This window comes from Dermacentor variabilis, chromosome 1 (assembly GCF_050947875.1).
Source record: "Dermacentor variabilis isolate Ectoservices chromosome 1, ASM5094787v1, whole genome shotgun sequence".
Classification (NCBI taxonomy): Eukaryota; Metazoa; Arthropoda; class Arachnida; order Ixodida; family Ixodidae; genus Dermacentor; species Dermacentor variabilis.
Genome location: NC_134568.1, coordinates 22,568,645 through 22,588,548, shown reverse-complemented (window position 1 = coordinate 22,588,548; position 19,904 = coordinate 22,568,645). Strand labels below are relative to the sequence as shown.

General features: G+C 46.9%; 1 protein-coding gene across 3 annotated transcripts in view; it reads left to right on the top strand.

The window, feature by feature from the left end:
- The window catches only part of LOC142570355 (uncharacterized), a 48,402-nt gene that overhangs the window by 5,913 nt on the left and 22,585 nt on the right, over positions 1–19,904 (top strand). For 2 of the 3 annotated variants that reach the window (XM_075678759.1, XM_075678746.1), the window contains exons 4-5: positions 2,281–2,422; positions 17,174–17,373. In XM_075678759.1, the coding sequence (XP_075534874.1) occupies positions 2,281–2,422; positions 17,174–17,373 (342 nt within the window). The remainder of the gene's footprint in view (positions 1–2,280; positions 2,423–17,173; positions 17,374–19,904) is intronic. The other variant, XM_075678752.1, reaches the window with a different exon arrangement.

The following is a 19,904-nucleotide window of genomic DNA, read 5'->3' as shown; positions in this document are numbered from 1 at the left end:
GAAGATAATGTCTTCTTAGCAGACTTCGGGCGGATTTGGCGTATCTGGGATCCGGGTATCTTGCAACCACTTCTAAAAAAGAAAGCGCTCGGATAGGTGACTTGTAAATGTATAAACATAAAAATTGTATTAAATTATACCTTGTCATGCCCCGAACGCGTAACATTAGTCAGCAACTAAGCATACAATAAAAGAATTCATCAACGATTACGATACTCCCTAACGCGAATTTTGAGCGCAGCTGTTTAGGTGTTTCGAATTTGCGATGTAGGAAAGAATTTGATTCTGAACAACAGGGTGCTATCGGTGGTGACGCTGAGACTCTGCTCGCGTACCTCGTTTGACAGCAGCGGCAGGCGAAGCATTTCCAACGGTTGCACCACCCACTGTTCAGAAAGAAAGCGTCAACACGGGAATGCGTGGCTCGCGTGGAGCGCATTCTCTAGCGGCGGCGGCGGCGCCACAGGCGAATTAGCGCATGCACAGTGGGTCCGAAGTTCACGTCAGCGCTTTGTTTCCGCGCTGTCCGCATGCCTTTTCGCCGCCGGCGCTTCGCTTTCTTCCACGCCCTTTCGTCATAACCTCCTCCGCTCTCCGCCTCATGGTTTCGCTGCACCCTCCTCTCCGCTTTTCTCCTCGCGGCGCTTCCCTCTCCCCTTTTTTCATCATCCGCTCCGCGCTACGTTCGCTCTCGTGTTGTGCGCGTTCGTTCGGCACGTGACGCCGATGCTCCTCACAGCAACGGGCGCCTATGAGCTGCGATCTGAAAACAGGTGCAAGTAGCAAGTGCGAGTCTCTGTGTCGCTGTCACCCTATGCCGCGCCGCCGTCAAGTGCCATCTAACATAACTGCCACGCCCTACACCAGTTGGCGTGAATTGTCCGAGTTAGAACCGGAGGCATTGCAAGTGTAGGTAAGCACGCAGTGAAGAGATAGAGGTTTTAAATACGAAAGTTAAGATCAAGATCAAATACACGAATGACTAGATATAGATAGATCTAGAAACATGTAATTAAATCAAGCCGGCTAGGGGCGTATTTTCCCCAGCCCGGTTTCAAAGGAGGTGCAGTCATCATCATCATTGGTGCTTCGCTGCGCGCGCCGTCGCCGCGCACGGCCGACGGGGAGGCGCGCAAATTGAGGCACCCTACAGTTCGGGACACGAGATAGTTCGGGACAGAGGAGAAATGTGATTACTTGCACGACACTAACAATTGCAGGCACCGCGGCTTATCTGACTCATGGTCTGAGTGGCCTGTTGGCGGACCCTCATTCCGAGTCTCGAAAATTGCTAAATTGTGCGGAACGTTTAGTCCACGATATAGCGCGTTCCGGCATCTACCATTTAGCATGCTGACGCCACCTAGAGCTGGGCGCAGGCGTGCGTATGAAGGTTCAGTAGATCACTGGAGGACATTGTAAGATCTAGTCACATTGAGCAGTTATTTGAAACCACACAAGAAAATTGCAGATCCGTCATTCAATAAGCATAAACTTCTAATTTCCTTGCCCAGTATGCCGTGGAGGCCTCAGCTTTCCCTTGTAACATTCTAAGCGCTGTGTTTTCATCACACTACAGTAGCGCTGCCACACATTTGAAAAATCTTCATTTCAGGAAAAGAAAGGTTGGTCGCTGGCTGGACGTGAATGCTGACTACGGCGATACCTACCGTGAGTGAACTTGATATGACATGGCACATACTCTAGAGCATCGGATAAAGATACAATAAATGGTGTGTCGAAAGCACGACTTTCCGCCCACAAACTATCGCTCTGCTCAATACTCGCTGTCGAGCAGACATACAGACTACCTAGTTTGCCAGATGGAGTGCTGTGGACCCCTCGCATGGTACCCAGATGGTGTAAACTGAGCCGTAAACTCGATAAAACTTGCACGCTTAGAGCGAATACTATTGGCAATCCATTTGAAGATGGGCTACATTTTCATAAAGGTTCTTAATGAAGCTACGGAAGGGATTAACGAGCCTGTTAACAATGCATGCTACATCGAGAAGATTGTACTGACTTTCGGGAGGATGTTAGCGTGAGAAATCTTGGCCATTGTCAGTGGCAAAGATTGGCAGTGGCCACTGTCAGTGTGAACTCATAAAAGAGCATGCGAGTGACCAATTTGTGTACAACGTATAGAGGCGACAGCTCTGTCGATGTCCTCACACCTGATCGCGATGGTCTCGCACTTTGCTGTCGGCTGCTCGAGGCTCATACGTCTTGTTTTTTGTTGTTACATGTTCTGATGACCACAACCGTGGATTCGAAAAGACCAAGTATGGAACCAGGAGATGGCGGAAGTTCCCGCCAGCAGGGGCGGAAGAGAACTCGCTCAGCCTCACCGGAGCCGCTCAACTTGATCAGGCGCCGAAACCGTGACGGCACTATTGACTGGCGGTGGCTGGAAGAGAACGTAAGTAGAACTGGAGGCAGTGAAAAATCTTTTCGTCGGAACAAAATTATGCGCGATGTTGTCTGTATGCGCCTAGAGGTACTTGCATATTGCTGTTAGAAGTGTTGTGGTCTCACGCGTGTTAGCAAGACTGTGTCCGAGAGTTACGCAAGCGTGAGCTCGCAGTTTTCGCACAACTTTACCTGTGCGGCGTACCAGTTGCCGACGAATTACAGCGCTTCACAGGATCGATAGCGTATGGCAGTAGAACAATAGCATGTGGAAAGGACAAAATGAGAAAGTAAAAGGATGGGACGAGCGCCTAAAGATGAAATTCTGGGGTATTACGTGCCAAAACCATGATTTGATAATGAGGCACGCCGTAGGTGGGGACTCCGGGTTAACTTTGACCCCCTGCCGTTCTTTGACGTGCACGAGATGCACGGTACACGAGAGCTTTTGCATTTCGCCCCTATCGAAATGCGGCCCGCTTTGAACTCGCGACTTCGAGCGTAGCAGTACAACGCCATAGCCACTACGCTAATATGGCCGGTTTAGACGAGCGCCTGTCCGGTCGGTTTTTTTGTCCATTGCCTTTTGCTCGAGCTGTTTATCTTTTATCATGACTTGTCAACTACGCTGGAGAGGAGAACTAATTATTGGAAGGGCGGATCGGTCTGCCTGAGCTGGTATGCTCAGGCCTGCTACCTTGCGCAGGGGAAAGAGGACGAAAAAAAAAAAGAGTGATGAAAGATGATGATGAGAATTGGAAGGAAGCAATGCCTTAAAGTCTGGAGATCAGTCCGGTGATCGGCAAAAAGTCTATAACAGCCTTTGGTAGCTGCTTTTTTTCTGCTGTGGAGTTTCACGTCACAGCCAAAATAGAATCTTAATTCCGACAAACATTGCCTTCCGATGCCTGTCAGCGTAGAAGCCCGCGTCTTCCGCTGTGGCACGTATTGAGGGCAGGCGCCAAACACATGTTGCAGAGTCTCACGCACAGTTCGTGCTGTCCGCACGTCCTGTTCGAGTGGTGTCGAGTGAAGGCGACGTCGAGGTGTAGCCGGTGAAGCACACTTTATTAGCTACGCTTGACTTCAGCTGGGAGGTGAAAAGTGGTGACAGGGTTGTGATAGAAGACGGTAGGGGCGAAGCCTGAGGGAATGACATCCCTGTGAGCAGTGATACATCTTAACAGGTACAGTGATGGCGGTTTTCTTGGCGTGAAGGCAAGGAGTGGTGTGCGTGTCCAGTGAGCACTCGAAGTTGAGAAGAAAAAGGCTCACAGGACCTGTATACTTCCATAAGATGTGTTCGTGATTCCTGTATCGTGCCGAACGTCTATGTAAAAGGCAACAGGCAGAGTCATGTTGACAGTTTTGGGCCTGAAGGCGCTCCAAAGTACGAAGGCAGATCGTGCACATACTCCAGAGCACGGACATGCTGTAGAGCAGACAGTGCATAAACAGCGCCCGGCATGGCTGCAGAAGACTATGAGGGGTCCCATCTCAGTCCACGTACAACCCGAAGAACGTGTACAAAACTGGAAAGCTTTATCCGCGGTACAATGGCATGCTTCGAGCAAGGTAGGCTGCGGTCAACGAAGACAGCTTAGTGTTTACAGTGCCTTACAAAAGGGATCACTGCTCGGTCACTGAAGATCAGTTATGACATTATTGATTTCTTTGTGAAAGCAGGTACAGCACATTTCGCTGTCGATAGTTGCAGGCCTTGACGTCGCAAGTACTTTGATATTATGATTGTGGCATGTTTCAGTCTCTTGCCGGCATTTTCGGACGCGTTACCGAAGATTCCCATATGTGTATATCGTCTTCGTATGCGTATATTTTATAATGCCAGGGAGCTCAGCTCCGAGGCCAATGAGCGCAACGTTGAACCATTAGAGACCGAGGCCCACAACAATGTGGAACGCCATGGTCAACGTCTTGTCTGCCCATGTCACTGTCTGCCACCGATAAAAAATGCTCCCTTCATAAGGCGGTAAAGGATCGACGCGTACAATCAGCCATAAATACAAAAATCTTCAGGTGCATCAAGAACAACCTCAGGAAGGACGTTACCTTAAGCGCTTTTTATTTCCAAGAAAATTGCGCCCACTAGTCAACGACGTCGTCTTTCCTGTTCTAATGATGAAACTAGGTCGATGACCCTTTCTATATATGAAAGACTGGCATCTGCGGAATCCGTTCATAAAACCTGGTAAGGTAACACTTTTTCCGAGATACATTTCAGTCTTGTTTAGTTTATGTGTTCTATTTGCCGATGCAGATGGCTGGAGGGATTGACCTCGGGGAAGAAGGCTTGTATAAGCACTTGCCTGGTTTAAAAAGGGTCACTATGCGGCGGCACTTCCAGTTGTCCGGAACGACCACCGTATCTCCCGTGGAATTGCAGAACTACAGAACTTTTCACGCTTCATGGCTGAGTTGACATAGAGCAGAGTAGGTGGGGCCATAACGCCCTGGAACGAACGAGCGTCGGGAGGTAGAAATCTTAGCGTCGAGCTTATGCATAGTGAACGGCAAACCAAGACGATCGTCATAAAGCGGCGCTTACGAGTAATTGACAGTAATCGTTGGCGGCTTTCACTTAACGTCGCCCTTGCTTTAGGGCCACGGATACGGAAGGTTACAATTGTTGCGCAAGTGCCTCAAGGTTCCGTACAACCTGCCTTATTCTGGAGAGGCTTTTTTTGGGTCCAGAAAACCATGAAATTTCTTGTAGCATTGCTTGACGAGCTTGTCGGGGCGCCGAAGTACATGTCGTAGGGTTCGGCGAGAAGCAGACAAATTTGATGGTGGCTTCGCCCTCCTGCACTCTCGTTCTGCGTGGTGGTGGATTGCCGTGAAGGTTATCGTATTGCGTGTTATTCTGTCATCTGGCTTTTTGGGACGCAGACACACCTTGTATTTGCAGTTAGTGCAGAAGCAATTACAATTACTATTTCGTATATAGATTGGATGCCGCTGCAATGAGCATCCACAGTCGCCTAGAACGCTTGCCGTCTACACAATGCATTGAAGTTGCAACCATTTAAGCTGTATGCTACACACGCACTCGCCCACAAAATATTGCGGGGTGCGCGAGCGCGTGGCGAAACGGCCCTCCTACCCTTCTACCGGCTCACCCCTTGTCTTGAAAAATGCGCCTGCACGCATGCGCATTTTTCTCTAGCACCAAGTTCGGCCCTCGAGTCTGAAGTTAAAATGACGCTCATGGAGTCGCATGTTTTTATATCTTTTCTTTTTCGGGCAAGATTTCCCGGACAAACCACTCTTCAAGTACTGTTGTTAACCAGGATTTATTTTATCGAATATTGGTGATGGTCGAGCGCCACCTCTGGTACGTTCAGCATGGAATGACCAACCTATTACGGAATAATTTTTCTGCATCATAAGGAAGCCCATGAAATATGAGAAAAAAAGACATTGTGATCACATGGATGCACGCCACGAACTGCGAAACGAAAGCAAAGGCAAGTGTTTGACGTATGGGTTTCCTTTGTAGCAATTGCTACTATTGGGTGGATGTCTCATTTTCCCTTAATTACTTCTCTCCACCTAGCGGGCTTCCGCAGAACTATATCGTCAAACATTTGCCTTTGCTTCCAGTTGTTGACAAATTCGACTTCGCCCTGCCATCTGGGAGCCGCCTGGTTAGCTCAGATGGTAGAACGGCAGCCCGGAAAGGCGGTGGTCCGGGGTTCGAGTCCCGGACCAGGACAAATTTTCCTTCAACTGCGACGCCTTTCTTTGGAAGAACCCGTACGGGTTTCCTTTGTTGTGATTGCTATGATTGAGTGGATGCCTTATTTTCCATAAATAATTACTTCTCTCCAACAATTACGTCAAACACCTGAGACAGGTGTTCCTGATGCTTAACCTCTGTTTTGGAGAAGATAATATCGTCTATGTGCACGTTACAAAAGACACCTAGGAAAGGATTCAAGACTTCGTTCATTATGCTCAGAAACCATGCTGGCGAGTTCTTCCAGCCGAAATGAAGCTGGTTATACTCGTACAGATCGAAAGACGTGATAAAATCAGCGTACTCTTTTTCTGTTTCTTCGGTTAGCGGGATCTGCCAGGAACCTTTGCACATGTGAAAAATGTCGGCAACCAGCTGCCTCATATATAATCGTGTTTCTTCGGCATGGGAAATAGTATGAGTTCTGTCTAACAATTGAGAACCCTGCACTCTGTGCACAGTCTGAAAGTTGCGTCTTACTTCGGTGCAATAGTTATGGGAGAGCCGAAGGGGTGATACCGAAGGTCGGATTATGTCGGCGTCTAGCACCTCCGGAAATTCTTTCTTCAACAGTTTATTTGGCTCTTTTGATATGTTATAAGGTGATTTGTGGATGACGGTTTTGTCAGTTAGTTCGAAAGGGACCTTGTGTGAATTCGTAGCTTGTGCACAGCTTTCTATGCATACAAATTTAGGGTAGGTCGTTGCAATATCCTCCGCGAACTTGACAACCTGTAGGTTATCTTGTCTATTATTTCTCCTGTGTCTCGCTCTTTGGCCGTCCTTCCACTAAAACTGCATCGTCCCAACATACGTTGGTTTTGAGTTTCTTTATATCTGGTCTTGATGGCAGAAACTCGTACGTCACACCCTATGTCACCAATACTTCACTCTTTATGTTATGACCTTGGAACTCAATGTTTCCTGGGGTTCACTGATTATGCAGTGTAACTTTTCCATCGTCATCTTGAACCCGTAGAACTCTTCCACTACGCAGGCGACTTGCATCCACCAGCGTGGCATTTATTTGAGACACAGAAACACCACTGTCAACCAAAGCCATCATACGCTTGTTTCCCACCTTGACGGGAACTTGAAGTAGGCTAGAGCAAGTTAAATAAACAGTCTTAATTGTGGTCATGGGGTCGGACTGATCAGCCTTGTTTATCAGTTTCTGTTCTTCGGAAACTTTTGAACGTCGTTGTTCACATTATTCACCCGACCTCTGGGAGCGCGCCAACCAAGTTCTTGCAAGGTGGCTCGGTTCTCCCTGATTACGGCTTGACCAATCCGCGTCGGTCCAATTCAACTGACTTCTTGACTTAGTAGTTATTTTTTCTTGAGTAAATGGTATATCCTGAAGGCACTCCAGGAGAACGCCTATAGCTTTAGGTGATCGTATCTGCCGTTGCTTCAGGACTTAGCGTACAGTCCTTGTGTTTATAGGGCTATTACAGCAGAAGATGGAAGCATAGGCTCGGCCAGCTATAAATGGCGGCATTTCTCCAAGAAATACTCGACGAGCGAGCCCTCCTTGAATTTCAAATTAAGCGCAGTGTCTCATCTGCGTACTGGGTTGCCTCGGAATGCCTTCAAAAAATTTTCCTTCCATTGGTTCCAAGTGTCACCTTCAATAATGTGCAAGTGGGCTCATACCACTTGCGTGCAAGTGGTATGAGCCCACAGCAGGAAAAACTACGGATGTTAGTAATCTTGTCCTCATCAGAGTGCCACTTGCTCTTCCCAGCTGCACATTCATAGAATTTGAGCCAACTTTCCGGACTTGAAGACATGTTGTCGAACGTCGTGTTGCCGGCTTCTCAGTATTTAGAGAACTTATAAGCGACGTTACCAGTTTGTTCTGTTGCACAATCTGTTCCTCCTGCATCTGAAGAGCTTTCAAAACGAGGCTCACCTCATCCGTCGAAGACCGTGATACTCAGTCCTTTCGGCGCATCGGTTGAAGAACTAGTTCGTTGAAGGTCGCCAGAGGCATGTTTCACAGCACCCTTCCGACGTAGCTCAGCAGTTTCCACGGGACCGTTCTCCAAAACTAGGTTCAGAAGCTTTACAGAGTTGAGTTCACGAGGTAGTTCCACCATTGGTTCATCTTCAGCTTGGCATCTCGAAAAGATTATCTTCTCAGTGGAGGTCTCCTCAAGAAAAAATGTCAATGACATGTTGGAGTCGATTTCCAGCTGCGCCAGAATAATGTACCATTCCTAGTAAATGGACACAAATGACGTAAAGCTTTGCTGTGGAACTGGCGTCCATATTGCCTACATGTATTCCAACGTCGTTCTCCTTTTCTGCCCTCCCCAGGCTCCTGCCCTTTTTCATCTTCTATCCGAATGCTGCTACCGCGTCATGCGGCATAGTGCTGAGTAATGCCAAGGCTGAGAAGATTGGTTGTGTTCCCCACATGACGTGTTATATGCGTTATACGAACGGGTGTGCGCCACAATATACAATACTTTTGCTTCTACAGCTTGAGATAATACTGCACGAACAACACAACGCGACATCCGGAGTACAGCATGTAATAAAATAAATAGGTAACACTCAAAGTGCCTGAAACAGTCAAATTCGAGTGAGATGCAGTTTTAAGAGGAAGCTTTAGCTCAAGTGCTCCTATCTAAATACATGTAAAAGGAGAATTCGTTTTTCTCGGCAACCACTGCACCAAATTTGACAAGGTTTGTTGCATTTAAAAGACAAACTTAAAATCTAGTGACTGTTGGTTTTGAACTTTTGATTTAGATTGTCAATTTTTTATTAAAAATTGGCAAAAATCGAAAATTTTCAAGAAACGAAACTATCAAGTTTACAACTCTGTAACTTAACCACTAAAAATGATAATACAATTCTGTGAATTGCATCTAATAGTATCTCTAAAGCGGACAAAATTTATATGTTACACATGAATATAAAAAAAAATTTAATCATAGAGAAATACAACTTTTGCAAAACCGTCGTAACCAACGTAACAAATTCACGTAAGATGTAAAATGACATATTGAATTTGTCCGCTTTGAATGATCTAATGGATGCCGCTTACAGAACCGCGATATCGGTTCTTGATGCAGAGCTATGAATTTATAAACTTCGTGCTTCTATTTTTTTCAAATGGTCAAATATTTGAAAATCGTTTTAAGAAAATTCAAGCCCTAAATCGAAATTCCGCTTCCAACAGTCACTAGAATTTAACTTTCTCTTTCAAATGCGACAAATTTCATCAAAATCGGTCCAGGGGTTATCTCATAAAAACGTTTTTGCGTTTTACATGTATTTGAATTGGCCGCGTCGGAGTTGGGCCCGAGCTAAAGCTTCCTCTTAAGGAGTGATGACGGCATCTGTCGGGTTGCTTTTGGATGCGATCGCCTTGAGCACGATTTTCTAGATTTCTGATAAAAGGGATTCTAAGACAAAATCAATCAGTTTAGACTGATACAGTTTTCTTTGACAGCTTTGTTGTCAACAATTTCGCGATAATACGTCAATTATTAGAAGAGAAAATGAAGCTAAAAGTGTCATTTTTCGTAATCTCGCGCAGAAACTCCGGTATGTCAATATGATGTCACAGATTTCAACGCTTTTTTTTTTCGTACCTGGACCACGTTGGCTCAGTAAAACTTCGCGAAACTGACCGTATTCAATCTCTGGCTCCTTTAAAATTTAATGTAGACGATATTTATCATTAAAGAATTAACTGCACTCTAGCACACACTATCAAAATCTATGACGCCACCGTGAACTGGTGCGGGAATTTCAAGGCGGCGTCGCCACTTGTTTTTCGTAGGTCTCGTTTTTTTTTTGGCTTACCAAATTTCTTCTCGCAGTCAGAGAGGCGCATTTGGTATTGTGGAAGGGTAACTGACGGATACAGAAGGAATAATTGTTCTATTTAGTCTGCCTCTGTTAAATTCGCGTTGCGAAACTCGGGTTGCACTACTGTATTTTACAGTTGTTCACAAAACGACCAGATCAAGCCTGTTGCATCTGTGCACGGTGCTCGCGTAAGCGACGGTTCACACTTCGTCCGGTCGTGAAAATAACCGCCGGTATGTTGAAGCGACGCAGTCCGTTGTATACATATACACACTTTTTACACATGGAGCACCACCTTTGCCTTTGCCCCAGTCAGTGCTGCTGCACATCGATTTCGCCCGAGTCTAACATGAGCCTCCAAGTAACCAATAATTGATCACATATAGCAGCATCAGCACAAAAGTGATAAGGATGGGAAAATCATAGCGGAGTGAAGCTCGAAGAAACAAAGCAGCACAACTCGAACGCTTAGTTAATGAAAATTCTGCTGATCGAGCTGAAACTATAGGCGCCAAATGCATGCGCCGAGTCAGCCCTCTTGTCGCTTATAAACTGCAACCGAATTGGTGCCATACGCACACGACTTTGGACAGCGCCATACATAAGCTCTTACTTTGTTTACTTCTATTGTTTACTTGTGTTGGCGTTTCATATGTCAACATTGTGCATGCTGAACCTACTTCTTTATATAAGGTAGGTAGTTTTATTGCGATAAGAATTCTGTGGACACTCCAGGCGCATTTCTGCCGTTGTTGTCGCCGCGAGGAACCGTATAAAGTCCATGAGCGACAAAATCGTCGCCGCGCGCCGTTTGCTCTATGTGCGAGTGAAAGCGTGCAAGGGTGAGCTGGCGATCGCGGCTCAGTCTCGCTCACGCAACGGAGGAAAGCGGGGAGGAAGCGTGCCGTCTTCCGTCGCGCTAGGCTCCGGGGGCAGAGTATGGAGGGGGAAGGGGGAGGGGCTTGTTCTATTCCGGGCGGCCCGGATGGCCACGCGCCCGCCCGAGCCGCTGAATCTTGAAAGCCATCCGTGACGAGCAGACAGTTCGCCGTGCGCTGTGTTTTCACGGCTTAGTTCGCGTTGAAGCGAGAGGCAGCACATACGTCGATTCGCTCGCTGCTGCTGTCGCGCCTCATAACTCCAGCGCTTTGACAGCATGTTACAGCGGTCATCGAGTGAGATGTGTTCATGTCTGCTTGTGCGCGCGTGAGACCATGCTTGTTAATTTAGTTAGTATGCTTATGTTTATAACTATATACAGGCGATAAAACTAATATGCTTACTTCGTATACCTATACACCAATTGGCTAACGAAATCGATGCTGCGCCTTTTGGGCGACACTGCGGCATTTTTTTTTATTTTACACGACCATGTATTGCGAGACGACACAGTACGGCATTCGTCACTGAAGTTTTTAAACCGACGCCACACACGCATACTTATTAAGTATGCAATGTACGCGAGGTGCCCATACAGTAAGAAACGAACGTGCGAGCTCTTATGGGTAAATTCAAACAATTTCTAAGGGGTACTAAGGAGGTCAGTGGCATAGGGGTATTAACCGCTGAGCGACACCTGGGCCGTTAACCACACCTGGGCCGTTGAGAGGGGTTCTGGGGAATGAGGGGCGAATGAGATTCTTCGCCGCCACTTCCCTGCTTTTTAGAAAGTACGAATTATCGGCTGCACACTGACGAATCCAACCAAGCAATATTTGCTGCCAAGGTCGTTGGTTTGTTTTTCAGGATGGCAGTCCCATAAGTAGTCTTTCTTTATTATGTAGCCATTGCTCTTGAAGCGAGGACTGCCTTTCGTGCCTATCCTAGACGCGCAATAATGGACGATGCGCAATAGTGGACGATGCGCGGCCTCCGCGGTGCGACCCGGCTGTGGGACGCTTTTGTGCCTTGACGCCTACGCTGCGATTTCGCAGCCTTTAGGTGCTACTAAGGAGGTCGAGTGCATAGGGTTATTCACCATCGAGTGGGGCATGGGGCATAGCTCTATAATTCTTCCAGAGCTAATTCAAAAAACACTAACACAAATCTTTATTTTACACTTTCGCTTGTTTAGTTGTTCTTGGCAGTGTTCTTCCGGCGCTTCTGTCATGCGCGAGTCCATTTGATGAGGTTCCTTGTTTGCCAAGTAATGGAGCGGTGTAATACACAGGCGTACCTGTGAGGAACACCTTATTTCAATTCTATTTTGCGGGTTTACGCGCCTTTATGGCGAATGGTGGGCATTATTCAGATTTGTACTAGTAAAGGTACTTCCCCCCCCTAATTTGCATAGAAAAGTTACCTTGGGTTGGGCTTCCCCCGAAAAAAGAAATCCTGTGTACGTGCCTGAGTAGGCTGCACACTGGCAAATCCAGGAAAGCAATAGTTGATGCGAACGTTGTTGGTCTGTTTTTCAGGATAGCGGCCACGTGAGTTGGCTTTATTTTATTATTATGTTACCTCTGCATTTGAAGTAACGACTGTCTTTCATGCCTCTCCTAGACGCGCAATAGTGGACGATGCGTGGCCTCCGCGCACCCTGGGATGCTCTTGTGGGACGCTTTTGTGCCTTGACGCCTGGGCCGCGATTTTAGCGTGATAGCGGTAAGGGCCCCGTGTCGCTGAAAATTCGCTGTCGGCGTCGGCGGCGTTGTCCGTTAGAGAAAACTCATCCCGAACCGCGCAGATCCTGCGCGTGGCGCAGAGGCGCTACTGAAATAATTTCTCAAAGTTAGCCAGAAAACTCGTAAAGGACGACTTATACACAACTTACATACACGATAGCGTCGGACTGTAATTTGAATACACGAGAAAACATAACTCTGTTACGCGGAAGCTCAAGCACAAGCCACTTTTCCGGCTGCCGTTTGCGGTGTGTCCTAGTAGTAGCGTCGCGCCCAACTCGGTCCTTGCAACTATACCTACAACTTACTTCTGGAAGTGGGTATTACCGGTTGCACACTGGCAAATGCAACAACACAAAAGGTAATGCGAAGGTTGTTGGGTTTTTTTTCAGGATAGCAGCCACGTAAGGAACGCCTTCTGTTTTCATTATGTAGCCTTTGGTTTTGAGGCAAGGGCTGTCTTTCGTGCGTCTCCTAGAGGCGCAGTAGTGGGCGATGCGCGGCCTCGGCAGTGCCAATCGCCGGAGGGACGCTTTTCTGCATTGACCCCAGGGCCGCGATTTTGTAGCGAGGCCTTTTTCGATGCTCTTCCTTTTCGCACTTCGTCAAAGACCAGAGCGACCCTCCGTCCGCACTAATAATGGGATCAGCCGATCATGAATGGTGGACGATAGGAGAGGCAGGAGGTCGAACGGAAGGCATCGCTACAAGATCGGGGCTCTGTATCGCGGGGTGCGTCCTACCACAGAGCAGTTCCGTCAAAACAAGTGGCAGCTTGCGCCACTTGCATGAATCACGGTGACTTTGTAGAATTTCGGCGTTCTCAAACATACACGATGTCGCCACGGTCGTGCACCAAGATTTGAAAATATGCAAACGCCACGTAGCTGTACGGAGCCAAGACAATGTTTGCCTCGTGACTGGCCGCGCAACTGTCCGCTCGACTCACTTTGTGTGTAGGCGCGGGATTCTTTCACGCTCGTAAAATCACTTTTAAATAGCACGTATTGAGCAACAGAAAACTTTACGGGAGCTTTTCATGTTGCTCTACCATTTTCTCGTTGACACTTTTCAACTAACTATAACAATTGAGAAGTTATATAAATAATTGGGTAATTGGGTAAAAATTGTGTAAATATACGCAATTGGCGGAATCTAAAATTATATAATCACGGCATTTTAAAGCGACGGTAAAAAACATTACCTAGGTTTTGTCCAGCTACGTAGCATTTGCATATTTTTAATGTTTGCCTCAAGTTAAGTGAAACACCCTGTATATTTGTTGAGTGCTTTCACTGCGGTATATATTGGTTTGTCTCCTCTAAATATTTCAACGATAAATTCATGTATTCACCAAGTGTTATGAGAAGTATTTTTAACCTTGTGTTTGTTGCGACGGCCCACTTTTGAGAAGTATTCCGTTCCTCTTAAACTAGGCGAGTTCAAGAGTTATGGGAGGTGCATTACTGTTCTTATTCTTATTTTTTTTACAGGGCAATGTGGACAAGAGCGCGACCCAATTAACGAAGAGTTGAGAAACATTATTGCGTCTCGCTTATTTTGCTCAACTAGACAGCTGCCGATTCCACCTCTACAGTATGGTGCCACAATTATCCGAACGCCCAGACAATCACTATGTCCTCTTCTAAAGTGGCTTCTTTTATAACTCGCAATAACTGGAGCGTGACTTCTTGGAGTATAGGGCTTGTTTCCAGGGGCTCCTCCGCGTGTCACGATAACCGCAGGGTGTGGTCACATGACTGCAGGAACAGCTCAGCTGACGCATGCGTCTTTCAGCCTGGTGTAGTGGTTGCAAGCCACACAATGAACGTATCGCCGAAATTTGGACGCACTTCCCTTGGGCCATTTCTTCGTCTTTCATTTCGCGCTTCTCCTCATTCGACGCGGGATAATAAGCGTCCTTTTTCTGGTGGCAACATGCATGACCGTTGTCGAAAGATATCGCACGTAAAAAAGTGCCGGGTGACTAGTCGCGTGGCACTTCTCGTGTTTGGCGGGCTTTGTTTTAGGCTTAAAAATAAAAAAAAGAAGCAATTAAGCAACACGTATTGCGCGACAGAAAGCAGCATCGGGAGTTTTTCAGGGAGATCGCCAATTTTATCACTGACCTTTTTTGCTCTCAATATTGAACAGCTGATTAAATATTAATAAGTAATTGTGTAGTTGGGTGAAATATAAAACATAATCTGACGTTATCCAGGCGCCGGCGAACAACATTACATGGTTCTGTCTAGATACGTGGCGAGTGCAGATTTTTTAAAATTTTGGCAGAAGTGGGTACCCACTACATATATTTCATAGATAAGTGTTCCTGGCAACTGTAAGGTATTTGAGGAAATTCACGTTGAAGTATACCACCGATATTTCGAGCAGGGACCGGCCTTTGTCAAGAATGGCTTTACGGGCGCAATGACAGCTGTTTTAACACTTCAGGTAGAGCATTGGTTTAGGATTGCGCACTTAGTCGGCAAACAAGAAGTTCTCGGTTGTCTTTTTTTCATTTGTTTACAACTTCTTCCTTGCAAACTATTTGCGCAATGTTACCACAATATATATATATATATATATATATATATATATATATATATATATATATATATATATATATATATATATCTGTGATGTATAGCCACGATCATAACGAGCCAGCATATAGTGACACTAAGGAAAGCATAGGGGTTAAGCATTTGTAGCTTTCAGTGAAGTTAATAAATGATAAATCGATGCAAATGAAAGTGGATGAAAAAAAAAACTGGCTGCAGGTGGGATGCAAACCCACGTCTTCGGATTTAGCGGGCGATGCCCTTACCAACTGAGCTACCGCGGTGCTGTTCTCCCATTCATTTTCGTGGCCATTTACTCAAGTGCACTAGAACTAATCCTGAGAGTGCTAGCGACGCCACCACCGTGGCAGTGCTTGTAGAGCACCTACCACAGGAGTCACGTAGTAGATAAACCCTTTCGTTGGAAGGCAACAAATCAACAAACCCTCGCATGCTGCCTAAAGGCACCAAAGCTGTACAGGGCGATTATTTTTAAGCTTTACGGAATTTTTAAAGGTAGCCTGTTGCAGATAACTTAATTCTAGCCCTTGAGCTGGATTAGTCAGACAGGCGGAGATTACTTGCACGAGAAGTGAGATACGTATACAACCAATTAAGAAATACTCACTAATTACCTTCTGAATGAATTACTTTATGGGAACTGTAATTTGCGGGAAGAACGGGGGTTAACCGAGGGGCCCGATTTTTATGAATCACCATAAGAAGCCAAAAAGCACTGACATGAAGAAGAACATAGGCTAAATTACTTGTGCTTTATAAATGAAATAAAGAAACGATCAATTAAAAAAAAACAAAAACTTGCCGCAGGTAAGGAACGATCCCACAACCTTCGCATGCGAAGTTTCTGGGATCGTGCCGCTCCTGCGGCAAGTTGTTTCTACACCCACTTTCATTTCCATTAATTTATCGTTTCTTTATTTCATTTATTAAGCACAAGTAACTTCCCCTATGTTGTCCTCGGTGTCAGTGCGAAGGTTGTGGGATTGTTCGTTACCTGCGGCAAGTTGTTTTTTCATCCACTTTCATTTCCATTTATTTATCGTTTCTTTATGTCATTTATTAAGCACAAGTGATTTCCCCTATGTTGTCCTTTGTGTCAGTGTTTGTTGGCTTCTTATGATATTGTAATTTGCGAATTCTAACCGGCCAGTTTGCAAGGCGTATCTATTTGAAATGAATTTCCAGAATGGCGCCAGTTTGGAGATATGCGCCATCAAACTAGCCGTAAAGATGCACTGTTGTTCCGCCTACTTGGTTTGCAAAACGCCCTTTCATGCATTGAAGCACGAAAGTTACTGAAACGAGCTCGTATTTCGTTTCACACTTTGGGTAACAATATCTCGAAACTGGTGTCATCCTGGAAGTTCATTGCAAGTGGATACGTGCAAGTTCACCGGCTACAATTCGTAAATTGCAACATGTGCCGTAAAGTAATTAATTTAGAAATTTATTAGTGCATTCTTGTTAATTAGTTGAATATGTGTCTCCGTTTCTCGTACCAGTAATGTCCATCTCTTGGAATAGTCCAGGTCAAGGAGTAGAATTATCTGCAATAGATGATTTTTTTTTAAAATCCGTAAAACTTAAACATGATCAACCCGTATATGTCAACCGTAGCTGAAACCTTTCATGAGTGTTGACATTCGGCAGTTACTCCAATTTGGCAAGCCCACAGTTTCCAGAGGTTTTCTTCAGATTACATACATTCGGGGCTGCTGCTCTCCGTCTGTGAATCCACTTTTTCCACAGTGGAGAGCTCGATGAAGAGTATTCTCCCACATATAATATTGTTCCTACGACGAAGAGTTTAAGGGGGAGGCGATATTGATCTCGAATTGGGGTCACGAATAGTCGTCGCCATTCTTGCCGTTCATTTTGACTTACTCTATTCTTTGTCGCGCATGTGTGCGTTTTTTCTTTCTTTTCTTTTTTTTTTGTCTGCATGGTAACGCGAACACGACCTACAGTTAGGCTTGTTTCAGGAACCTGCCCCTGGTGACCGAAGTTCTGGAACGAATCCAGGTGAAATCGTGGACCTGGAAGCGCCATCGACATCGCATGGCCAGGGTAGCCTCTGGAGAGAGCCTTCTCCACCTCCAAAAGAGCCTGCACAGCTACCTGTGGGTGTCGCCACAAGGTTCTTTCCCCCGTGGTCGCTCATCGATCGGTAATGCAGTTTCTTGAAATATGCCTCTTAGAAGTTGCATGTTTGTAATCATTCTTACATTAAAGGGTTCTTTAAAGAAAAAAGAGGCAGGTTTAGATTAACACAAATATTCATTTTTTTTTTCAATTGAATTCACTATATTTACTAGATAGTTATGGATGGTCACCTTAGCTGAAAGCTACAGCTTGTCGGAGGCCCAAGTAGACTCTACAAGGCAGGCACAGTGAAGGCGAATGTAAGATAAAAAAAAAATTGTTCGAAGAACAAAGAAACTCGCAATACAAGAAAGTCACGCAGAAACTCCTCTGGGAGTTGTCTAAGAATGCATGAGCACTGTGCCACTTGCTCTCCTCCACGCAGCCCGGTGTCATTATCAATGTTATGAAGCTTGATCCGACCAGTAATAACGACAGCGCTGCGGCGACACAAACTGCTTAGGGCGCCGGCGCAAGATGACTTGATTACGCAAGAATACCACTGCAGGTGGCGGCGCCAGGTGCACTGATGACGTTCCGGTCAATATAAGCCGTTCTTCAGCGCCTTATCCATCCGCGTCGAACCATTATGAACAAGGATCAAGCGTACTGCGGCGGCGGCGGCGCAGGGCGTGGCCGCTGTTACGTTTCGCCTACGACGCGCTGTATAGCCGGCGCGGATGCAACGGACGCCGGGGCCTCATTCAAAGCGCCGGACATTTTGGCTCGTTCAGCGCTGCCGCGACGCCTCCCCGCCAAGCGCGTCCAGGCATGTTTCGATGCCACGTGTATTCGTGTGTGTGTGTGTGTGTGTGTGTGTGTGCGTGCATGGTGGTGCCCACGCTTGTCAAAGCGCGGCAGCCGGGGAGAGGAGCTCCCCAAGTGTGAAGCGAGGAGGTCTGAGCGGCGCCGGCTCGGCGGATGCGTCACTACACTCGTCTCAACATGTCTCTCAGCGTGTCTCTCAGCGTGTCCGTGGCGCCGTCACGTGCGCCTGTGACGAGGCGTTCCTTCTTGCCCTCGACTCCGAGAGTATAAAAGCAGCTGCTCCCGGACGACAAGAGAGAGGCTCCGATTTCTTCTGTTGAGTAACGTGCTCTCCCGTCTCTCCACTTCGGTCGACCTGACCGGCCGCTCTTTTGCGATGCTAGAATAAACAAGTTGTTCTGTTAGCAGTCGACTCATGCTTTGCTCGGACCTTCGAATGCTTCCAGTTGTGCCCCAGGCCGCCAGGCCAACGCTACCCTTGGGGCTTGCGACCCATCTGCAACAACTGTCTGCCAGCGGTGAGATCGCGACAACGGAGGCCAGCAGCGAAGATATGCGGTTGACTGTATGCTGAGCAGCACAACGACCATCCGGGAGCAGTGCAACGAGCCCTGTGTGATGACTGGTTGCCTGCAGCGGAACGACTGCGTTGAACACTTGGCTGCGAGGTTTGGTGAGTGCGGGACTTTCTTCTTCTGAGTTTTGCCAGGCTTTTGTTAGTGTCAGAAACAGAGCTGGTAATTGTGGTTGTCGTTGTTGCCGGGTTAGTTTGCGGCAAGACAATAGTAGGCAGTAGAGAAAGCAGCATTCAGAGCAGCCATGGATTTGAAGTCGTTGCGCAAACCGAAATTGCTGGAGCTTGCAAGAGAGTTGGGTCTGGATGTCTCAGACAAACTCAGAAAACCAGAACTGCTAAGGGCTATTCTCGAGTTGGAAGCTGAGGATGACGAGCTGTCGGAATGCCTTGAGACCATTGAGGAGAGGGAGACGGCAAAAAGACAGGAGCGCGAACTTAAAGAGCAAAAAGAGAAACAGGAGCGCGAACGAAAAGAACAAAAAGAGAAAGAAAAAGAAGAGCGCGACCACGCTTTGGAAATGAAGCGTCTCGAGGTAGAGATGGAACGCGCTCGTAATGGAAGTCAGGCACACGGTGCAAGAGAACGAGTATTGTTCAAAATGACTGACCTGATGCGGCCGTTTAAGCTTGGAGAGGACATTGGTTTGTTCCTGATTAACTTTGAGCGAACGTGCGAGAAGCAGGGGTTCTCTCGGGAAACGTGGCCACAGCGCTTGCTCACTTTGTTACCCGGCGAGGCGGCCGACGTAGTCGCTCGCTTGGAGAGAGAGGAGGCAGAGGATTTCGACAAAGTGAAATCGAGTCTGCTAAAAAAGTACAGGCTGTCAGCGGAGGCGTTCCGTCGGAAGTTTCGGGAAAATGAGAAAGGCAGAAGTGAGTCATATACAGAGTTTGCCTACAGGCTTATGTCAAACATGCAGGAGTGGCTCAAAGAAGAGAAAGCGTTTGGTGACCACGAGAAAGTTCTGCAGTGTTTCGGGCTGGAACAGTTTTATAGTCGGTTGCAACCTGAGAACGTGCGGTACTGGGTCTTGGATAGGCCAGACGTTAGTACGGTGGCTAGAGCCGCTGAGCTAGCCGAGGAGTTTGTGACGCGTCGGGCTCGCGGAGCTAAGGACGGTCAAAAGGGTGAATTTGGCTCCAAGTTTGAGAGGCCGAAGTTCACACCCATGAGAGCAAGGGGGGACACACGTAGTGCGGATGCGAGTCAA